At 45.1% G+C, this 21,345-nt stretch overlaps 1 protein-coding gene across 1 annotated transcript; it reads right to left on the reverse strand.

Annotated features, from left to right (window-relative positions):
* Positions 1-3,278: 3,278 nt before the first annotated feature.
* LOC310690636 (keratin, type I cytoskeletal 19-like) lies at positions 3,279-13,213 on the reverse strand. Its single transcript, XM_083470012.1, has 8 exons — positions 11,691-13,213; positions 10,485-10,567; positions 10,059-10,215; positions 9,736-9,897; positions 7,880-8,005; positions 6,943-7,169; positions 4,463-4,587; positions 3,279-3,581 (listed from the first exon to the last, which is right to left on the reverse strand). Exons 1-8 carry the CDS (start codon positions 12,180-12,182, stop codon positions 3,568-3,570), a joined length of 1,386 nt encoding a protein of 461 aa, XP_083326138.1. The 5' UTR covers positions 12,183-13,213; the 3' UTR covers positions 3,279-3,567.
* Between the last annotated feature and the right edge of the window lie 8,132 nt (positions 13,214-21,345).

Consider the following 21,345-nt stretch of genomic DNA (forward strand, 5'->3'; position numbering starts at 1 on the left):
GGCTGCTGAGGCCACATAACACTGGACTTGAAAGACCTACATTGGCTCCCAGTACATTTCCATGCACAATTCAGTGTTGGCACTGACCTTTAAAGCCCTAAACGGCCTCGGCCCAGTATACCTGAAGGAGCGTCTCCACCCTCATCATCCAGCCACTGAGGTCCAGCTCTGAAGGCCTTCTGGTGGTTCCCTCACTGCGAGAAGTGAAGCTATGGGGAACCAGGCAGAAGTCCTTCTCAGTAGCGGCGCCCTCTCTGTGGAACGCCTTCCCATCAGATGTCAAGGAAATAAAACAACTACTGTCATACCTCGGATTACAGACGCTTCAGGTTGAGTTTTTTTCAGTCATGGACCCGTCGAAACCTGGAAGTACCAGAATGGGTTACCTCTGGGTTTCGGTGGTCACTCATGCGCAGAAGCGCCAAATTGCAACCCTCACTTGCGGATCACATTCACAACCCAAGCGTCCACTGCATCTGACTTTTAGAAGACATCTGAAAACAGCCCTGATTAGGAAAGTTTTTAATGACTGATCTTTTATTGTTCTTTTAATATTCTGTTGGTAGCCGCCCAGAGTGGCTGGGGAAACCCAGCCAGATGGGCAGGGTATAAATAAATTGTTGTTGTTGCTGCTGCTGCTGCTGTTGTTGTTGGGCTCCAGCTCCCATCAGCCACAGCCAGCATGGCTAATGGTCAGTGGTGATAGGAGCTGGAATTCAACAAAATCTGAAGGGCTGCAGTTTCCCCATCTCTGAACTAGAGCTCTGAATGCTGCAGCTACACTTCCTTTCTGGAATAATGTCACGGGCAGCAACCATTTTGTGCCGGGGCTCCATTCCTGCCCCCTCGTGTGTCAGGGCAGCACAAATAAGCCCGTCCTACCCCATTCTGCCCCATTCCGCCACCGTTCCACCCCCCTTTCTGCCCTCTTCCAGGTCCTGCAGGACCTGCACGCCGGCAGTCACATGTCACTTCAATGTGCTCAGATTGGTCGCTGCCTGTATTCAGGTCAGCAAAGTTCCTCTCCTCCTACAGAATGCTGGGTCAGCCCCCATAAGTATTTCTGAAGCCATATAAATATATTAGAATTCCATGTCTCGAATTTATCGGATGGTTGGCAGTTTGAATCCCCGCAATGGGGTGAGCTCTCATTGCTCGGTCCCTGCTCCTGCCAACCTAGCAGTTCGAAAGCACGTCAGAGTGCAAGTAGATAAATAGGTACTGCTCTGGCAGGAAGGTAAACGGCGTTTCCGTGTGCTGCTCTGGTTCGCCAGAAGCGGCTTAGTCATGCTGGCCACATGACCCGGAAGCTGTAAGCCAGCTCCCTCAGCCAATAAAGCGAGATGAGCGCCACAACCCCAGAGTCGGCCACGACTGGACCTAATGGTCAGGGGTCCCTTTACCTTTACCTATTAACTTTATTAAATTCTTTTCTTCCTTCATCTCCTTTGTAACACCAAGTTCATCGCCTCTCCATCTTTCTTTGTTCTCGTTCATAAAGGCCACTACAAGAAAGAAGGGGATTGGCTAGAAATGATGCCGTGTGGTCCTTCAAAGGGTTTCGATGTTTTTGGGGTCAGAAAGGATTGGGCTTACCGTATTTTTTGCACCATAACACTCACTTTTTTCCTCCTAGAAAGTAAGGGGAAATGTCTGTGCGTGTTATGGGGGAAATGCCTACGGGTGGCATGCCTACAGATTTTCCTCCTCTAAAAACTACGTGCGTGTTATGGTTGGGTGCATGTTATAGAGCGAAAAATACGGTACTTTTTTCTGCTTCCACCCTGCCTTTGTTCCTCGAACTTGCTCCTCCTTTTCTCTTGCCTTTGCCTTATTTCGAGTGGTCTCTCTGACCAAGGAGGAGAGAACCTGTCAGTCCGTTCCAAATGCTGTATCGTGAAGCTTGAGATCAAAAGCTAGCCAATTTTGGCTGATATTTCTCGACTTTGGAAACCTGTCCTCTGAAACCAGCATTATGTTAAGCATGCTGCTTTGGCAAGCCTTATCGACATTCGCCAGCATTTCTTGCTAAGCCAGTTTGAATATCATTCTTTTAACCACAAAAATCCTAATGATTTAATTCTGTGTTTGCAGTTCTGCTTTCTCTATTAAACTAAATAATCTGCTAAAAGTGGAGAGTGTGTGCATTGCACCTTCTAAACTAGGGGTCAGCAAACTTTTTCAGCAGGGGGCCGGTCCACTGTCCCTCAGACCTTGTGGGGGGCTGGACTATATTTTGAGGGGGGGGGATGAACGAATTCCTATGCCCCACAAATAACCCAGAGATGCATTTTAAATAAAAGCACGCATTCTACTCATGTAAAAACACACTGATTCCCGGACCGTCCGCGGGCCGGATTTAGAAGGCTATTGAGCCAGATCTGGGCCCCGGGCCTTGGTTTGCCTACCCATGTTCTAATCTAAACCATATCATATAATAGATTTTTTTAAAAAAAGAAATCTATACCATTTAAGTGGCTTGGGGTGTTGTCTGATATCGGGGTTTATGCTTCCAAAGAGATTTGGCTGCAGGCTTGAGGGGCTCCTTGTCAAATTGTCCCCTGGTGAACTTGTTCCTTTGTCAGTAGACCACCTCACCTAGCAGCAGTAGTGGGTGATGGTGGGTCACCATTTTAAACACCCCCAATATAGCATCCCTCTGGAGCATTGTGGGAAATTTTGAAAAGTGGCTCATCAGCCCAGGCAAGGTGTCAGTGCCACCACAGACAGTAGGTCCTGGCACCTACTCAAAGTACCTGAGTGCTACTGGGCCAGTAACTATTTGGGATGCATGAATCTGTCAAATCCAGATTCTCTATGCTTCTCGTTTTCTTAATCTTAAATTCAGTTCACCACATTGCCACAGCAATTTGCAAAAATAGCAATCATAATAAATCTTCAAGAAAATTTGACTAACATACACATACAGATTTGACTAACATACACATTTTTGAGAAGCAATTGCCCCAGATATAATGCACATGGTCTGCCATTTTCATCAATATATGCATTTATATGCACGCTTTACACTTGTTAATGCATTCTGGAATCGAATGTTGAACCGAATTTCTCCAGCAGCCCTGCTTTAATGCCATCTCTGCTGTCCTTTCAGCAGGAATAAAACAGATAACTAGTGGCAGTTTCCCCAATGTCTAAGGAGCTCAGGTAATGCTTAATATTTACCAATTTCAGTGGGTTTTTTGGTTGCCTGTCATTACGGGGTCTGCATCTAAAGGAACAACAAAGATAACTCCAAATGATGACACAGAGACACAAAGTTTTTGTTTGCATCAGGCAGAAGCATAGCTTTATTGAAGTCCCACAATGCCCAAGACCAACCCCACAATGCTGGTTAACATTTAGCCATGGTTAATAATATCCCGGAGCTTATAGAAGTGAGTAATATAATGAGCTTGGAGGTCAGCCCACTGGTGGATGGTTGGTATTTATAGTGTTCAGTAGCTGGGGGGGAAAGATTCCTCTTGCTTGTCAGTATGAGCCCAGAAAGTTTACAGGATAGAATTGCAATAGCTGCATCTACAGAAGATGCTCTTCTCTTTCCAGCTCTTATCTGCTGTACCCTGGAGAGTGGAAAAAAGACCAAAGCTATGACCAAAGAAAGAATATTTCAAGCATGCAGACTTTTTCTCCTTAACAGTGAAGATGGTGATGATAGCCTGGCAGAAAGGAAGGAGTTCTCCCAAGGCTCCAGAGGACATTTGCTGGGGATTCATGTGGTTTTCATATGGCTTTTAAATTAGACTGGAAGTTACAGATTAATACCTGTAAAGTTTCTATATATAAATTTTATTAAATTTTCTGTTTTACAATTTAGAATACTCATTTAAACAACCTTAAAATATCAATGACTTCCCTTCTTCTCTTTCCATGGTTCGTTTTGCATAGCATAAATCCCGGCATATTTTATATAAACTAAACCCTTCAGTATTCCATTATTGCTTCCATCAAAATTTATTTGCACTGCTGAATTTGTCTTAATGCTGCCAACGTTTTCAGGTGTACACAATCCCCCCTCCCCTATATTGAATAAACATTTTCCAATCTTCTCTAAACCTGTGTTCTTCTTGTTCTCTTATTCTATATGGTAAGTCTGCAAGCTGCACATATTCCATCAGTTTAAGTTGTCATTCTTCTTTAGTTGGGACCTCACTCATTTTCCATTTTGGGGCTAACAAAACACGGGCCACAGTAGCGGCATACATAAATAACCTTTATGGACACCTGGGAATTTCCATCTGAATTATCTCCAACAAAAGGACTCTGGGATTTTTTGTGGAAAAGTGCTTTTAAACATTTTTTTCGATTCATTATAAATTATTTCCCAATACTCCTTTACCCTTTTACAGGACCACCACATATGAAAGAAAGTTTGTTCCTTCTTGAATACCTGTAAAGTTTCAATACTTGGTGAATGTAGGAGACGCCATCGTTCCCCACTTACCTTTGACATCAGGCTGGCAAGGCTGGCACGGGGAAGAGGAGGCCGTGTACATGTGGGAAGTTCTAGTCACACCTCCTCCTGACTGCCTGCAGGCTCCGCCTCCTGAACCACCACTGCTCGAACCACTGGTGTAGAGAGGGGAAGAGGGTCGTTGGATGAGATCAAAAGTAGGTGAACAGCATTAGAAGCTAACGATACTTGCAATTTTATGCCATGCACCCAGGGCTGGAGTGGGGGGGGGTGAGGGGATGTTTCAAGGAGACAACTACAGTTGTACCTTGGAAGTCAAACAGAACCTGTTCCTGAAGTCTGTTCGACTTCTGAAACGTTTGAAAACCAAAGCGCTGTTTCCAATTGGCTGCAGGAGCAGCCAATCGGAAGCCACGGAAGCCCCGTCGGACGTTCAGCTTCCCAAAAAATGTTTGAAAACCGGAACAGTCACTTCCAGTTTTTGATTGTTCAGGAGCCAGAACGTTTGACTCCCAAGGCATTTGGGAGCCGAGGTATGACTGTATATCAAATCCATGCATGCTTCACCTCCAGTATAAAATCATCTAAAGTGTTATTTGAACAGATTTTGATGTGTTCCAAGTCAGGATGCAAAGATCTGTTCATTTCAATTCTCACAGTTTTCTCATTTTTCCAATCTCACATCCCGTTCTCCGCATTTTTTTTAAACCGTCATGAAAGTTATTCAGCTGTTTAGTGTACATTTCTCCCAATAAACTCATTTTTGTCTGCTGTTTTAACTATTGTACACTTTTTTTTACCAGCAGTTTCTTCTAATATAATGCCTCTTGTGTGTGTTTTTCAGGAATATATTCATTCTTACCTAATCTATGCATTTTTTGTAAACATGGGTTGGTCAGAGAAGTACGTCATAAGATTCAGAGAAGCGCGAATTTTGAGGGGTGGCTGCGCTTCGGTTCTTGTATCGCTTCGGAAAGTACAGATTTGATAGATTTGCCTTTAAATGTGAACTGAATCATATTGGTATGGTATGTTTTGTGCTTCCCTAAGCCAAAATGTTTTTTTTTTTTTTTTGTGAGTAATGGCTTAGAGGACATAGTCATCTGAGGCTGGACTACTTCTTCTAAGCAGACTCTTTTTTTCTGTCGTCTATGCCAATATAAATAGCATATTTGGCAGTGGGGAAGGAGGGAAACAGCAATGGAGGACAAGGCTGGCAGGATACTGGTGCTGGACCTTCGATTGGATTGGATGCACACTCCAGATCAGGACTTGGGAGACCCAAGTTCAAATCCCCGCTGAGGTTCGCTAGATGACCTTGGGCCAGTCACCTTCTCTTAGCCTAACCTACCTCACAGGGTTGCTGTGAGGATAGAATGGGAAAGGGGAGACCTATGGACACCAGCTTGTGCTTCCTGTGGGAAGGCAGGATATAAATATTTTATATATATATATATATATATATGCAGGTTTTGGTGTCTTCGGGTGTCTTCCCGTGTAAGAGTTGGGGTGTCTAGGCGACGTTTCGACGAGGTCTCACTCGTCATCTTCAGGCTGGTGCTTTCGGCTTCTTGTTACTTTGGTGAGCCCTGGCTGAAATTAAGTTCTGCCCGGCAGCATGCACTAAACACAAATCACGGCAGGGTGGCTAAAGGGTGCAACGCTCATCTGTGTCTAGTGGTTCTGAAAATGCAACTTTCGCCAGGGCGGCTGCTGCGGCTGCTGCTGCGGGCTGTTCTGCTTGAGCTTCTGCCGGCGGTTAATTTCCAAAAATTTTTGGAAATTAACCGCCGGCAGAAGCTCAAGCAGAACAGCCCGCAGCAGCAGCCGCAGCAGCCGCCCTGGCGAAAGTTGCATTTTCAGAACCACTAGACACAGATGAGCGTTGCACCCTTTAGCCACCCTGCCGTGATTTGTGTTTAGTGCATGCTGCCGGGCAGAACTTAATTTCAGCCAGGGCTCACCAAAGTAACAAGAAGCCGAAAGCACCAGCCTGAAGATGACGAGTGAGACCTCGTCGAAACGTCGCCTAGACACCCCAACTCTTACACGGGAAGACACCCGAAGACACCAAAACCTGCATTCCTGTACCCGTGAAAATCTACGAAAGCAAATATATATATATATATATATATATATATATATATATATATATATATAGACTAGGGATCAAGAGGCCTCTCATGCAAAGTAGGGTCATCAATACATCAGCTCCACTGCAGGTGGTTAAGCCACACACTGCTCTGGCCACAATTTCTGGAAATCTATAGTGAGGAGAGTGCTTTTGCACTCTGGTCCTGCTTGTGAGCTTCCCAGTAAACATCTTGTTGGCCGCTGTGAGAACAGGATGCTGGGCTGAACAGGCTTTGGTCTCATCCAGCAGGGCTTTTCTTAAGAATTAAAAATTTGCCAGTATTCATTTCAGGTCTAAGCACGTCTGTTGCTCCCTAGTCACTCATGAACGATAGGGGAAGCACAGGGGAAACCCGAGAACTTGACGGTCTACCTACACAATGTCATTCTGCCCTCCCTCTAGCAGGCAGCGGTAGGTCTGGATCTCCTGTTCCAGGCGGCATTTGACGTCCAGGAGGTCCCTGTATTCTCGGTTCTGGCATTCCATCTCTGTCCTCAACTCTGCCAGCTGCTGCTCCACACAAGAGATCTGGTTCTGTATTTCGCACAAGTGGCTGTTATATCGACACTCGGTCTCGGCCAAGGATCCTTGCAGCGTGTCCCTCTGAAGGATGAAAAAATACAAAGGCAAAACTTTTAGCACTAATAAGTTTAAGGGGGGAGGAGGAGGAGGAGGAGAGAGAGAGAGAGAGAGAGAGAGAGAGAGAGAGAGAGAGAGAGCGCCCAAAATATCCTACAAGCTATTGTGGAAAGAAGAGAACTTGTTGAGTGGATGGAGACTATCATTTACCTGGGATTAAACTTTGCCACTTGCTCATAATGCATGCACATTTTGTGTGTGTGGAAACACTCTCTAAAATAGTCTGTGGTACTTATCAATAATTACAGGCAATTCCACAGATTATGTCTCCTTTTCCTTTTCCTTCCTGCTTTCGCCACAACTCCTGCCTCACTGTGGATTCTTTTTGGCTCAGCCTCTTTTCTTCCTACGTCCCCACTTTCCCTCTTAATGCTGTCAGAAGTCGCCTGCTGGTTACAGTTTGTCCCATGCAAGAGGGACCTGAATGTGGAATTGTCCAGACCCCTGAAAGTATATGGAGCCCCCTGTTTATGTGCACATCTGCCTCAAAGCTACAACCTTCCAGATTCCCACAGCTGTTGAGCAGCTACTGATACTATTACTTTAGGGCAGTAATATATACCTATTGCACAGGTGGCACTGTTAGCGGGACTAATTCAGACAGTTTTGGGAAGCAGATACAAAGGTAAGGTTTATTGGGTCCAAGGTGGAGGGCTGCCCGCATAAACACTTACCAGGCTTAGCTGAGCCTGCAGATCAATTTCCAAGGTCTGCAGCTGGCGCTTCAGGTCAACAACTTGGTTGTTGCAGTCTTCAACCTCCTTGCTGCTGTTACAGACTTCCTGATTCACTTCCTCCATCTGAAAAGGCAGAAAACACAAAATTGGGGTGGTGGGGTTTAGGCCTTATTGGGGGAATTGTTGAGTTGTTTTCATGATGAGTTTCAGCCAAGCAAAAGGCTATGATAATGACAACCACAAACAATGAAGGTAAGGATGGTGAGGATGTCAAAAGATCCACTAAAAAGATTAATCAAGGACCAATTGGTTGGATACAGAAAATTTGGGTATAGGTTAGATTTTAAGAAAAAAACTAAAGAAATTCCATGAAGATAAAAAAAACTCTTTCATGAGGATGATTCCAAAGTTTGTCTGCAAATTATTATTATTATTAGTAGTAGTAGTAGTAGTAGTAGTACCCAACCCATCTGGCTGGGTTGTTCCCGCCACTCTGGGAGGCTGAACTCTAAGGGTTAACTGCCTTCTTCTGCTTTTCAATCGCCCTTCCTTGAAGGATCACTTGTGGCCATTGGTTCATGATATTCACTAAACCAAATACTCCTCTTTAAACTGAGCTACCTCTATTTGTACAGCCCTTTCTCAGCATTCTTCTTTCCTAACCTGATGAAGCCAAGATCTTTTAATCTTGCCCCAAAGGCAAGTTTGCTATATTTGTTCTTCACTTCACCACTTCCACCTTCAATTCATCCTTCCTAAACACGGTAGATACCGTGTTGTAGATGGGCCCTCACTAGTGCTTCCTACTCAGGTACCAAAACCCAGATGAGGGACCATAGCTCAGCAGAAGAGCTGTTGGCTTGAAGCAAAGCCTTGCCAGACCCATGGCAGTTTCACAGAGAACTCTGCTCACCCTGCAAAACAACAACAACAACAACCCTACAAATAAATAAGAACTTAAGTACGCCCTGCTGAATCAGGCCAAAGACTGCCCGGACATTGAGGTCTAGTGACGAGGGCCTTCTGGCGGTTCCCTCGCTTTGAGAAGCCAAGTTACAGGGAACCAGGCAGAGGGCCTTCCCGGTAGTGGCACCTGCCCTGTGGAACGCCCTCCCACCAGATGTCAAAGAGAAAAACAACTACCAGACTTTTAGAAGACATCTGAAGGCAGTCCTGTTTAGGGAAGCTTTTAATGTTTAATAGACTATTGTATTTTAACATTCTGTTGGAAGCCACCCAGAGTAGCTGGGGAAACCCAGCCAGATGGGCAGGGTATAAATAATAAATTATTATTATTATTATTATTATTATTATTATTATTATTATTACCCATCAAATTCAGCATCCTGTTCTCACAGTGGCCAACCAGTTGCCTGTGGGAAGCCCACAAGCAAAACTTGAACGCAACAATGTCTTCCCACCTGCAATTCCACACAACTGGTATTGGCAACAGTGAAAAGAGAGCTGTCATTGTGGTTAGTAGCTATTGGTAGCTATTGGCAGCCTTAATCTCCATGAATCAAGCATGGGACTTACTATACAAGGGAACCTACTTTCTCTCGCCAATAGATTTAATTTTGCTGGATGAGCCTTTTGAGGGGGAGGGTGTTGGGACAATCCAATGTTTCCCAGGAGGAGAGAAGGCGTGTCTTTCCTTGCTTATTCTCCTACCACCAGCCCCTTAGCTTCAGGGTAACTTCACATAGCATAGAAGGGAGAGAGGTTCGAAACCAGCTCCCCCTAAAGGGTGAGATCTGGCTCAGAGCTGCCTCCTACTACCCCTACCAAATATGCATGGATGATTTCAAGCTTCTTTTCTTTCAATACCTGGCTGCGTACAGTATATAACCTACCTTACATTCATACCACTGTTCAACTTCTCTGCGGTTGTTCTCAATCATAGTTTCATACTGGCATCTCATTTCCTCCAAGACCTTCTTCAGGTCTGGGCCTGGGCAGGAGTTGACTTCCACACTCACGTCCCCAGTTGCTTGGTTCCTCAGACCCTTGATTTCCTGAAAAGGAAATTCCAGTTAATTGAAATGTGGCTTTTGTTGTTGTTGTTGTGTGTTGTTAAATGTGCTTCCCAGTGCCAGGAGCTGGCTGTGGGAGGGGGACCCCCTTCCTTTGTAGGCCCTTCTTCTATTTGTAAGGGGCTGGTGGGGTCAAGGTTCACCTCTTCGTGGTTTTTCTTGAGGCAACACAGCTCTTCTCGGAGGGCTTCCAGCTGAGCCTCCAAGTCAGACCTGCAAAGAGTCAGTTGATCCAGGACTTGACGCAAGCCATTGATGTCAGCTTCCACATTTTGGCAGAGGGCCAGCTCAGTCTCATACCTACAGAACCAAAAAAGAGAGGAAAGGATGGATTGTTGGTCCCTACAGGGGCCAATAGAGAGAGAAAGTGTGTGTGTTATATATTTCTGCCAGGGCTTTCTTTATATACAAAGGAAGATCTCACCCTTCTGTATACAGCTCATCAGTGGACTTGGGTGCTGACTCATTATGGGCCCTTTGGGGACCACATATTTAGGATTTAAGGGAAACAAAATAAAGCGTTCACCCCACCCACCCAGAGCCCCTCGTACAACCCAAGAGGGACTCACTTCAGTCTGAAGTCATCTGCAGTCATCCGGTTATTATCAATATCCAGAACAAGCTTGCTGTTGTCCACAGTGGCACAGATAATCTGTGGGTTGGGGAATCAAACAGTTTGAGCTTGTCCATCTGTTTCTTCTTGATGCCATCATGCATCAAACTGCAGTTTTTGATTTTTCATTCTACTGTCTCAAAGTCTATGAGTCATTTACAGGGTCATGCCGAAACCAGAAGGATTGTATTGGACCAATCGACCTTTGGGCTTCTTCCATCCTGTAACTCTCTGCATCCATGAACAACCCCATCTGCACTATTACATTTAAAGCATTATCACACTTTTCCCAAACAATCTTGGGAAATGTAGCTTGTTAAGGGTGCAGAGATTTGTAAGGAGACCCCTATTTCCATCACAAGCTACAATTCTCTGGGAAGGAGAATGGACTTTTAAACCACTCAAAACTATAACTCTGTGGAATAGAGGTCTCTTAACAGCTCTGAGCTCCCTTAACAAACTACAGTTCCCAGAATTCTTTGGGGGGAGCCATGGCTGTGTGAAGTGCTATGATGCTGCTTTGAATGTGTCACACAAATGGGGTCAATGTCTGGCTAAATCTGGACAACCTATTGCCCCACATCTCTGTGCCAGAACATCCCTAGGTCTCATTCCATCCTCACATCCATTTTTTTTCTATCAGTTTTACCACTACAGCAGCAGAAGCACCATTGAGGGCCACGATACCACTCTTGATTTGTTTCATTGATGTGTTTGTGATCTATACATATGTAGATATAGCCATTCTTACAGCCAATAAGCTGGTGCCGTTTCTTGTCTTTTCTTTTCTTTTAATTGTTTTAGACAATAGCATTTTCCAAAAAAAATCTAAGATGTTCTCCCCACAAAGGAATACATTAATCTAATGATACGGCCTCTAATCATTCTTGGGTGCTATCAAAAGCATGGTTTTTAAAGCCCAACCATAAACTCCGTCATTAATCCAACAGCATAAAGTTCCAAACATCAAGGGATTTGACAAGAATCCTCGGAGAATGAATTTATTTATTTTTTTACATTCTTCGTAAGTCAAATTGGAAAGATCTATTGCCATAAATAATAACGAATGAGTGCTCTGTTGTCAGAGCAAGGAGCCATCTCTCTATCTCACTTAGCTTGATGCTACATCTGGTTCTAAGCTGCAGAGGAAACATAGTCCTACCTGGTTTTTAAGGTCTTCAATTTGTTGGTAATAACAGCTGTAGTCCTTGGGGTCACAGAGGGCACCTTGGCGGTCATACCACTCCCTGATTTTGCAGTCGAGCTGAGCGTTCTCCTCCTCCAGGCACCGCACTTTGTCCAAGTAAGAGGCCAAGCGGTCGTTGAGGTTCTGCATGGTCATCTTCTCGTCGCAGGAGATCAAGGGCGCATCATGGCAAATGCCAAAGCCACCAAAGCGGGCGCCGCCGCCACCAGGAGCACACATGTACCCGCCACCAAAGCCACCATCGATGCAGCTGCCTCCACTCAGGCCCCCTCCGAAACTCACTCCGCTGCAGTAGCTCCTCCCAGACATATCACATCTAACGCTACCTATGGCAGGGGCAGCACACCTCCCAGAGACTCCCGAAGAAACCCGGATTCCACCGCAGCTCCCACTGCTGCTTCTGCCTCTCGTGTACATGGTGGATGCCTGTTTGGTACTGCAGCTCATCGCGAAAGACCTTCAGAAAGAAGCCCAAAGACTAAGCAGAAGCCCCAAAGACACAAAAGCTCGAGACGGAAGACAAGACTGCAGATTCTGGCATCCACACAGGTCTCTATTTATACCTTCCACAGCGTGGGTGTAGCTGTGAGGGTGTTGCTTTGTCTTCCTGCTCTTCTTCTTCCACGGGGCTGGCTCACCTGGCTGCCTCTGCCAAGAAAAAATTGTCCCTGGGGCAAACTTGCTTGTGGAAATCTGAGTTGCATGAGGGAGGCATTTCATGGCGTCAGCACCTTGCTTCCAAAAATATCATCCACAGCAATGTCCTGTGAATCATCAGGCTTTGCCCCATACTGAACACTTCACCAGAGAGCATCATCAAATAAAACAGCCCTAAAATATGAGTGGAGAACAAATAATTACAGCCCATTGCAACAAAGCAACCTTCTGCTGTCATTAGAGATATTTTATTTTGATTTCATTTTAATTTTATTTTTACTTAATGAGCATTGGGGTTTTCTTTAACTAGCAGCAAAGACACAAAGCTGAATGTGGAGGCTTCCCTCGTCATAGAACCATAGAACTGTAGAGTTGGAAAGGACTCTTAAGGGTTATCTAGTCTGACCCCCTGCAATGCACAAATCAAAGCTAAAGAATCCCTCACAGATTCTTTTAAACCTCTGTTTAAAAACCTCCAAAGAAGGAGAGTCCACCACCTTCTGTTCCACTGTCAAACAGCTCTTACTCCCAAGAAGTTCTTCCTAATGTTTAGTTGGAATCGCCTTCCTTGTACAGTCGTACTTTGGTTGTCTAACGGAATCTGTTCCAGAAGTCCGTTCAACTTCCGAAAACAATAAAAAACCAAGGCACTGCTTCCGATTGGCTGCAGGAGCTCCCTGTAGCCAATCAGAAGCCATATAAGCCATGTTGGATGTTTAGCTTCCAAAGAACGTTTGCAAACCAGAACACTCACTTCCGGGTTTGCGGCGTTCAGGAGCCAAAACGGACAAGTACCAAGGCGATCGACAACCAAGATACGACTGGATCTGATGGTTCAGGTCCTACCCTCTGGAGCAGCAGAAAGCAAGCTTGCATCATCTTCCATGTGACAGCCCTTGGGATATGGGAAGATGGCTGTCATAACACCTCTCAGTCAACCCAGCTTTGCTTCACCTTGGAACAAGCAGAGAAGCAAATCAAACCACTGATACAAGGCCAAAATCATTCAGGTACTTGTCCCTAGGAGGATGGCCAGATCCAAAGCATCCCATGGAAAGGAAGCAGGAAGAGGTTCCTGGCTGGGTGGGGAAGAGTTTCATAATGGAGCATATTATTGGATGTCACAAAGAAACCTTTCCCCTGACTTCTTCTTCTTCTTCTTTGGCGATCACTCATAGCTGAGTAAGATTGTCTTCCATAAACACAGTTTTAACAATGAGTCCGTAAGCGACTGTGGAGGCCAATTCTGGATCCACACATCCTTCCACAGTGGGGACACTGGTTTCTGGGTGGGAGATGATCATGGTGTGGATTTGCCAAGCGTGCCTTCCTCTTAGCATGTTTCTCCCTTGTTTCCTGAGTTTGAGTGTCTTCAAAGCCCATGACACCTTTGGTAAAGGCTGTTCTCCAACTGGAGCGCTCACAGGCCAGTGTTTCCCAGTTGTCAGTGTTTATACTGCATTTTTAAAGATTTACCTTGAGACAGTCTTTGAACCTCTTTTGTTGACCACCAGCATTGCGCTTTCCATTTTTAAGTTCGGAATAGAGTATTTGCTTTGGAAGACGATCATCAGGCATCCGCACAACCAGCCACATTTCAAATATTACTGGACTACAGTTCCCAGCATTCCTGATCAGCTGTAATGCTGGCTGCATCTGATGGGATCTGGTGCCTGACAACATCTGGAGGACTGCAGATTCTGCACTTCTACATTAGACTATTGCCCTTGCTATGTCCCAGAGTTCATTTTGCCTACCTGCTTGCCAGCTGCCTTGGTGTTTCCTGGACCTAAGCCAGACCCACTTGTTGTTATGGATCTGACCTTGCAAAGACTCCCCATAGCCAAGGCTTATTTTGACAAAAGAATGGGGTGTTCAGAGGCAGCTCATCATAACATACCTGACTTCACATTTATATCCTACTAGCTGTCGACTTGCACAATCCTAAGACTCTGTCCTCCGACAGTGTTTAAAACAGATCTCTTGTCCTCATATTTGCAGAGAAAAAGCTGGAAAACAAGTTATTGGTATTTTTGCTGAATGCTTCTGCACTAGAGACACTTTTGGTGGGGCTTTTTACAAGTCAGGGAGTGGAAGTTATTCATGCAGTGAAGATCTCTGCCATGCTAACTCTCTGAATGCCGACATTTCTTTTATAGTCTGAAGGAAAATGACAGCATGAAGAAACAGAAAATCTGCCTCTTCCTTCCCAAGACCCAAAGATCTTGTACAAAAAATATCAATCTTGTAAAATTATTCAAAATTATTATTCAAAATTAGAAGTAGAGAGAGAGAGAGAGATTCCAAGAAATTGAAACCAAAGTCTATAAGAAATTGAAACAGAAACAATGCAAAACTAACTATGTTTCCCCCCTTGTAATACAAATTACAATCTATGAGCATTATGTCTCCTACATACGTGCAGTAAGGTGAAATTATGGGTATAAAGTTGATACTCGTCAAATCTGTGTAATTGGTTTTTCCTAAATAATGTTGGATTTTTGGTCAAAGATTCCAATTTACTTAAATATTTTCAGTTTCCCTTAATACTAATATAGCCTTGAGGAAAATACTACCCCTTCCATTTTCTGTTAACATTGCTGATTTTATTTTCCTCTGTTTGTCCTGCCTTCTCACCTGACCACCTTTCTCTTTCTGTATCTCATGAGTACTTGCTAAATCACAACAACATCTCTCTAATCCATTATTCTGTTTTCTTTAGAAGCCTCTACTTAAAGGGGTGAGCAAAGTCACTGAAATAGTGCAGATGGAATCCAGCAAGGAAATTAATCCTGCTAATGCTTTACTGAGGGAACTTAACAAAAACAATGTATAATTTGATGAGGAAGGACCAGAGAGATTTTTATCTTTATTAGCTCAGGTTTTGTACATATCAGGAAAACATACAATCAAACTCACAGAGGAAAACTCCCTCAGAACTACACAACCAATCAGAGCACAGACTACCTCAGCAAACATCATGCCACTCTGCATGGTTGCTAAGCAACACCTCCACCCATCCCCTCTTGGCTAGTTGGCTTTAACACTAACAAGATTAACCCTTAAGTTGCACATGCAACGATCTCTGCTGTTGCAATTCCAGCAACAAGCACTCAAAAACATTCTTCTTTCTCCTTCTCTTTCTGTCTATCCTTCTGTCTGTGTGTGCATCCTCCACTTTTAAAAAATAAATAAATCTGACAATCCATAACATTTTTGGGATATGTCCTATTCTCTCTGATCCAGGAGGCTGTATTACATAACCAAGCAATGACAGTATGAAAACATCTGGAACTTCTTGAAAGACACATTAATGTGATGCCGTGGGGCGAAATTCTCATTCATATTCAGTTGTTCAGATGTTCAGATAAAGGAAGCTGAAGTTCAGAATCTACATTTCAATTCGCATTTGAAGCTTTCGGGTTTGGTGCCAGCCAGCGTTCAGTATGAGCGATACTCCAGTTTGTCTTGATGTTCCAGTCTGGCTTGGAAGATGTAAACTTCAGCCTTCTCGGTTCTCCCCTGTCTCCAACCCACAAAAACAAGCATCCACCATCAAGCATTATGTTTATGTTGTTGCTTCAGTGGCAAAAATGAGCCAAGAAGATCTTTCCCACCACTACCTTCTAGATCAGGGGTAAGCAACCTAAGGCCCATGGGCCGGATGCGGCCCAATCACATTCTCTATCCAGCCCGTGGACGATCCGGGAATCAGTCTGTTTTTACATGAGTAGAATGTGTCCTTTTACTGAAAATGCATCTATGGGTTATTTGTGAGGCATAGGAATTTGTTCATTATTTTTATTCAAAATATAGTCCAGCCCACCACATGGTCTGAGGGATGGAGGACTGGCCCACAGCTGACCCCTGTTCTAGATGCTTAGTTTCCTTTGCGATGATGATTATCTGTGCTCATGGTGGTATCGGGTCAGTTATAAACAATCCCACTTTCAATGCTGTTTCTGCCTGCAAAAGTTTCAGAGCAGACATACTGCTTCATTTCCATTCTGTGAACGTCCTGTAATGTCCTGCTGGAATCCTGTCACTTTTTATACCACAAATGCTACAGTTTCTTATTCTGTGGCACCACAGTGCAAGAGTCTATCTCTCCGAGCAACAATAATGCAATAACAATGGGGAAGCACTGCTGAATATCCAATAAAGTGGAATGATGTGTGGACAGTCCAGTATAAATCTACCGCTATTGCACTATGACTGCATCAAGGACGTCTTGCAGAAAACACTCAAAAGCTCTCCCATCCAATCCCCACCAAAGTCATTCTGGCTTCCCATGATTATATAAAAGAAAGTACTTCTCCACTCAGCACATAGTTAAACTATGAAAGTCACTCCCATGGCTGCCGATAGCTATGATGGCTATGCTCTACCTCCACAGTTGGAGACAGCAACTGTGCTAGAAACCACAGAAGGGGACAGTGCTCAAATTATGCTTGTGGGTTTCCCATAGTCATCTGGTTGGCCACTGTGAGAACAGGATCTTGGACAAGATGGGCCATTAGCCTGGGCCAGCAGCCTCTTGTTATGTTATTGTGTTTCTGCAACAACAAAAACTTATACAGTGGATTCTCAGGTTGCAGGAGGCACGTTCGCAACCTGCAGTGCCGCATCTGCGCATGCATGGGTTGCGATTTGATGCTTCTGCGCATGCACAAAGCGCGAATTAGTACTTCTGTGCGATTTAGTACTTTTAGTGCTGCAATCGCCGAAACCCGGAAGTAACCCGTTCCAGTACTTCTGGTTTCAGTGCGGTGCGCAACCCAAAAATGCACAATCTGAAGCGTCTGTAACCCGAGGTATGACTGTATGTAGATTGCATTCAATCAATTAGCATGACATCGACTGCTCCCCTCACATGTATTTAGGTGTGCACTTAAAACTCAATAGGTGTTGATCCGGAAAACATAATGTGTAAAGCGGGTGTAAGGTTCAGTTGAAAGAAGGAGAATCTGCCTATCCCATCTCAGCTGGACAGCAATCACCTGAAACATTCATGGAATCTCAGAGATCTGCACCTGCACTCCAAGGAGGTTCCCAGCACTGAAGGCACGCCCAAAGTGGTGTGAGCTTTGGCTCAAATGTACCCCTTAAAGCATATCTCAGAGCACTTTTTTTCTCCTCCCCAGCACGCAGAAAGGGCACTCTTCCTTTTCCAGTAAGGGCAGAAAGCAGCTATTAACAGTAATTGGCTTTTGAGTTGGGCCTAATGCAACTATCGAGCCCTTTAGGGAACCTTCTGTCGCACCTCCTTATTACAAACGTGGCATCACATGTGGCGCCAGGGAAAGGCAATGGAAAAGCTGTGTTGGCGAAAGAAAACAGGCTGCTGCGAGGCGCTTCTTTCTCATGATGAAGCACCAGCAACTGATCCAGCGGAGGACAAATCCGCAATGCCGGGAGAGAGAATTTAGCGGTTGTCAAGGTGGTGTGGGGTCTCCCTTAGGAAGAATGTCCATGGTTGGCAGGAGAAAAGCTTGCCTATCTAGCCAAACTGATAGTCGTTCTTGGTTTTGTCATGCGGTAGCCAGTTAATGCGCTCTTTAGATTCAGTGGGGTTTGTTTGAACGCTTGAGATATCTGAGAAACCACATTCTCCTGTGTCAACTTGTCCATTCATTCAAGACAGCGGTTGAGGGTCTCCTCTGAATGAGGTGCACAATGCAAGGCTCCATGGAAGATCCTTTTTGGTGGTGGCTCCACAGCTGTGGCTTAGTCTCCCCACTAAAGTGTGCTTTGCCTCTACAGCAGAGGCGAGGAACCTGATCACCAGATCCTCCCATCTCCTACTCTTGTAGGCCAAATGTGATAGGTGGGGAATCTGCATGCTGTTTTCAGGAGCGCATTATTTTTTTTAACGCACACTTTCTGCTAATCACTCTTATTGCTAATCTCTATAACCTGTTACAGATAGGTAGCCGTGTTGGTCTGCCATAGTCAAAATAAAAAAAATTCCTTCCAGTAGCACCTTAAAGACCAACTAAGTTAGTTCTTGGTATGAGCTTTCGTGTGCATACACAGTGTGTATCTGAAGAAGTGTGATGCACACGAAAGCTCATACCAAGAACTAACTTAGTTGGTCTTTAAGGTGCTACTGGAAGGAACTCTATAACCTGGAAAACCATCAAATCCAAGATTGTGTTTTGAGCCATGATTGCAATCTTGTATAAAGACCAGGCTGAGGCTATGGACAGCCTCTCTAAGACTCAACACCTTATTCAAAGCAAGACTGGGATAACCCTCAAGGCGAGAAGTGCAGGAGTAGGCAGAGGCAGTGAAGGGAAGATGAGGGAGCTCAACCCTCAGTTTGGGAAAGTGTAGTCAGGAGTCATGGCCTCCAGTTGGGTCTGTAACCCAGCACCAGCAAGGCCAGCCCGAGACATTTTGGCACCTGAGGCAAACCACAAAATGATTCCCGCCCCAGCAGGGAAGAAGAGATGAGTGAAGATCTACATGGGGGGGGGGGAGAAGAAGAAGAATTTGGATTTGATACCCCACTTTATCACTACCTGAAGGAGTCTAAAAGTGGCTAACATTCTCCTTTCCCTTCCTCCCCCACAACACTCTGTGAGGTGAGTGGGGCTGAGAGACTTCAAAGAAGTATGGCTGGCCCAAGGTCACCCAGCAGCTGCATGTGGAGGAGCGGGGAATCGAACCTGGTTCACCAGATTACGAGTCTACCGCTCTTAACCACTACACCACACTGGCTACACCACTGGAAAGGCAGAAAGGAAGATCTACACTTAGTACAAGGGGGTGGAATCAAAGCAAACTTAGCTGACGGTTGCCCTGAAAATCAAAGGTCATTGCAGGAGGGAAGAGTCTGTTCTGAAACATGCTGAGCAGGTGCAGAACCCAGGAGACCCCACCATTTCCTTCCTAGGGATGGGACGAGACCAGCAGCTCATCCTATTCACCAAGAGACCACTGTAGAGACAGCATTGTTGAGGGCTGCCAAGAAAACAGCAGATCCAGCCTCCAAGCAGTGTGTCACAGCCATTGCTGCCACTATGACAGAGGCGGTAGCAGTGAGCGATGCTTTCCTTGGAGGCCAGATCGGCTGCCCCTGTGAATTCTGCCACCCAAGGCTGTTGCCCCACCTTGCCTCATGGGTGGGCCGGCCCTACTTGACAGGGACAAGTGGTGCAACACAGACCACGTCTGAGCTTGTGGATTTGCTACCACAAATCCAGCAAAAGGATTAGGTTTCCTCGATTCCTCTTTGACATTTTAGGAGAATACTTAATCCCCATTTAAGTCTTAAGGTTCTTCAATCCCTGTTTTACAAGCTTGGTTGGCAACAGCACCGTAAATGATTTGGTGGTTTGAGAGCAGTCCGCCCCGGGGTGTACCGCTGGTCCCTATAGAAACTCAGCTCTGCAGACAGTTCCTCATCCTTCCCCTCAGGACAGCACTCAAGTCGGTCCCCAAGTACAAGCTCAGCAAATATCTCCAAAATTGAAATCATGGATGAAAAGGTCCTCTGGGCAAGGAGGGGAGACTCAGGGAATCCTAATTGGTTTAGGGGAGTGGCTGTGCAAGAGGACAGGTGTTAGCATAATGTTTTGTTTTGTTTTGATTGCACTGTGTTGCAGCCGTGATGGAATTGCGTAACAAACTGTCTGCAACAAACCACTTCACCTACACAACGCAACCTCTGGGTCCATTTCTGCTCAAGCATCTTCAGTGGTATGAAGTGCCTTCCGTCAGCTTCAGCGGGTGGCCCAGTTATGCCCCAATCAGGACAGGGATTGCCCATCTTCTGCGTCTGTGCTCTGGTGACCTCTAGGCAAGATTACCTCAATTCGTTATACAGTGGTACCTCTGGTTACGTACTTAATTCGTTCCGGAGGTCTGTTCTTAACCTGAAGCCCCACTTTAGCTAATGGGGCCTCCTGCTGCTGCCGCACTGCCGCCACATGATTTGTGTTCTCATCCTGAAGCAAAGTTCTTAACCCGAGGTATTATTTCTGAGTTAGTGGAGTCTGTAACCTAAAGCATATGTAACCTGAAGCGTATGTAACCCGAGGTACCACTGTATAAGGGGCTGCCTTTGAAGACAGTTTTGAAGCTGTAACTGGTGCAGAATTCAGTGGCTAGGCTGCTCACCAGGGCAAAACAGCCAGGGCAAATAGCACAAATTCTGGCCCAACTGCACTTACTATGGTGACCAGGCAATCGTTTAATAACACAAGGCTGCTGTAAGAGGTTAGTTTTCTGCATCCATGAACATTTTTGGCTAATGTGGTACCTCGGGTTAAGAACTTAATTCATTCTGGAGGTCCGTTCTTAACCTGAAACTGTTCTTAACTTGAGGTACCACTTTAGCTAATGGGGCCTCCCGCTGCCACCGAGCGATTTCTGTTCTCATCCTGAAGCAAAGTTCTTAACCCGAGGTACTATTTCTGGGTTAGCAGAGTCTGTAACCTAAAGCGTCTTTAACCTGAAGCATCTGTAACCCAAGGCACCACTGTACTTAAGTTGCCAATCCTCTTTAGTTGGGACCTTGCTCACTTTCCATTTTTGGGCTAACAAAATGTGGGCCGCAGTTGTTACATACATAAATGACCTTTTCTGACACCTGGGAATACATGCCCTTGCATTCTCTGCCATAGACTCACTAACTGTTTTCAGGACTAATTTCATTCTCAGTGTTCTCTATCTGCAAAATGGGTTAATGTGTTCTAGAATCTACTAAAGGCTTAATTCCTTAATAATACTCTACATATATACTTATGCCTTGACATGTAGTTGCAGCTAGGCTCGTCTTGCCTGACTTGTGTGCTGTGTGCACTTTTGATTACTGCTTTGTGCTTTGACTCTGCTGGTAATTTGTATAGGGTATGGATTCTGCACAACCAAAAAACAACAACCCCACAATCCATGTACAAGAGGGAGATAGCAGCAGGTTTGGATGAATCCCAAGGTTTGTGGAAGT

This window comes from Podarcis liolepis (assembly GCF_965112155.1).
Source record: "Podarcis liolepis genome assembly, chromosome: 13".
Taxonomy (NCBI): Eukaryota; Metazoa; Chordata; class Lepidosauria; order Squamata; family Lacertidae; genus Podarcis; species Podarcis liolepis.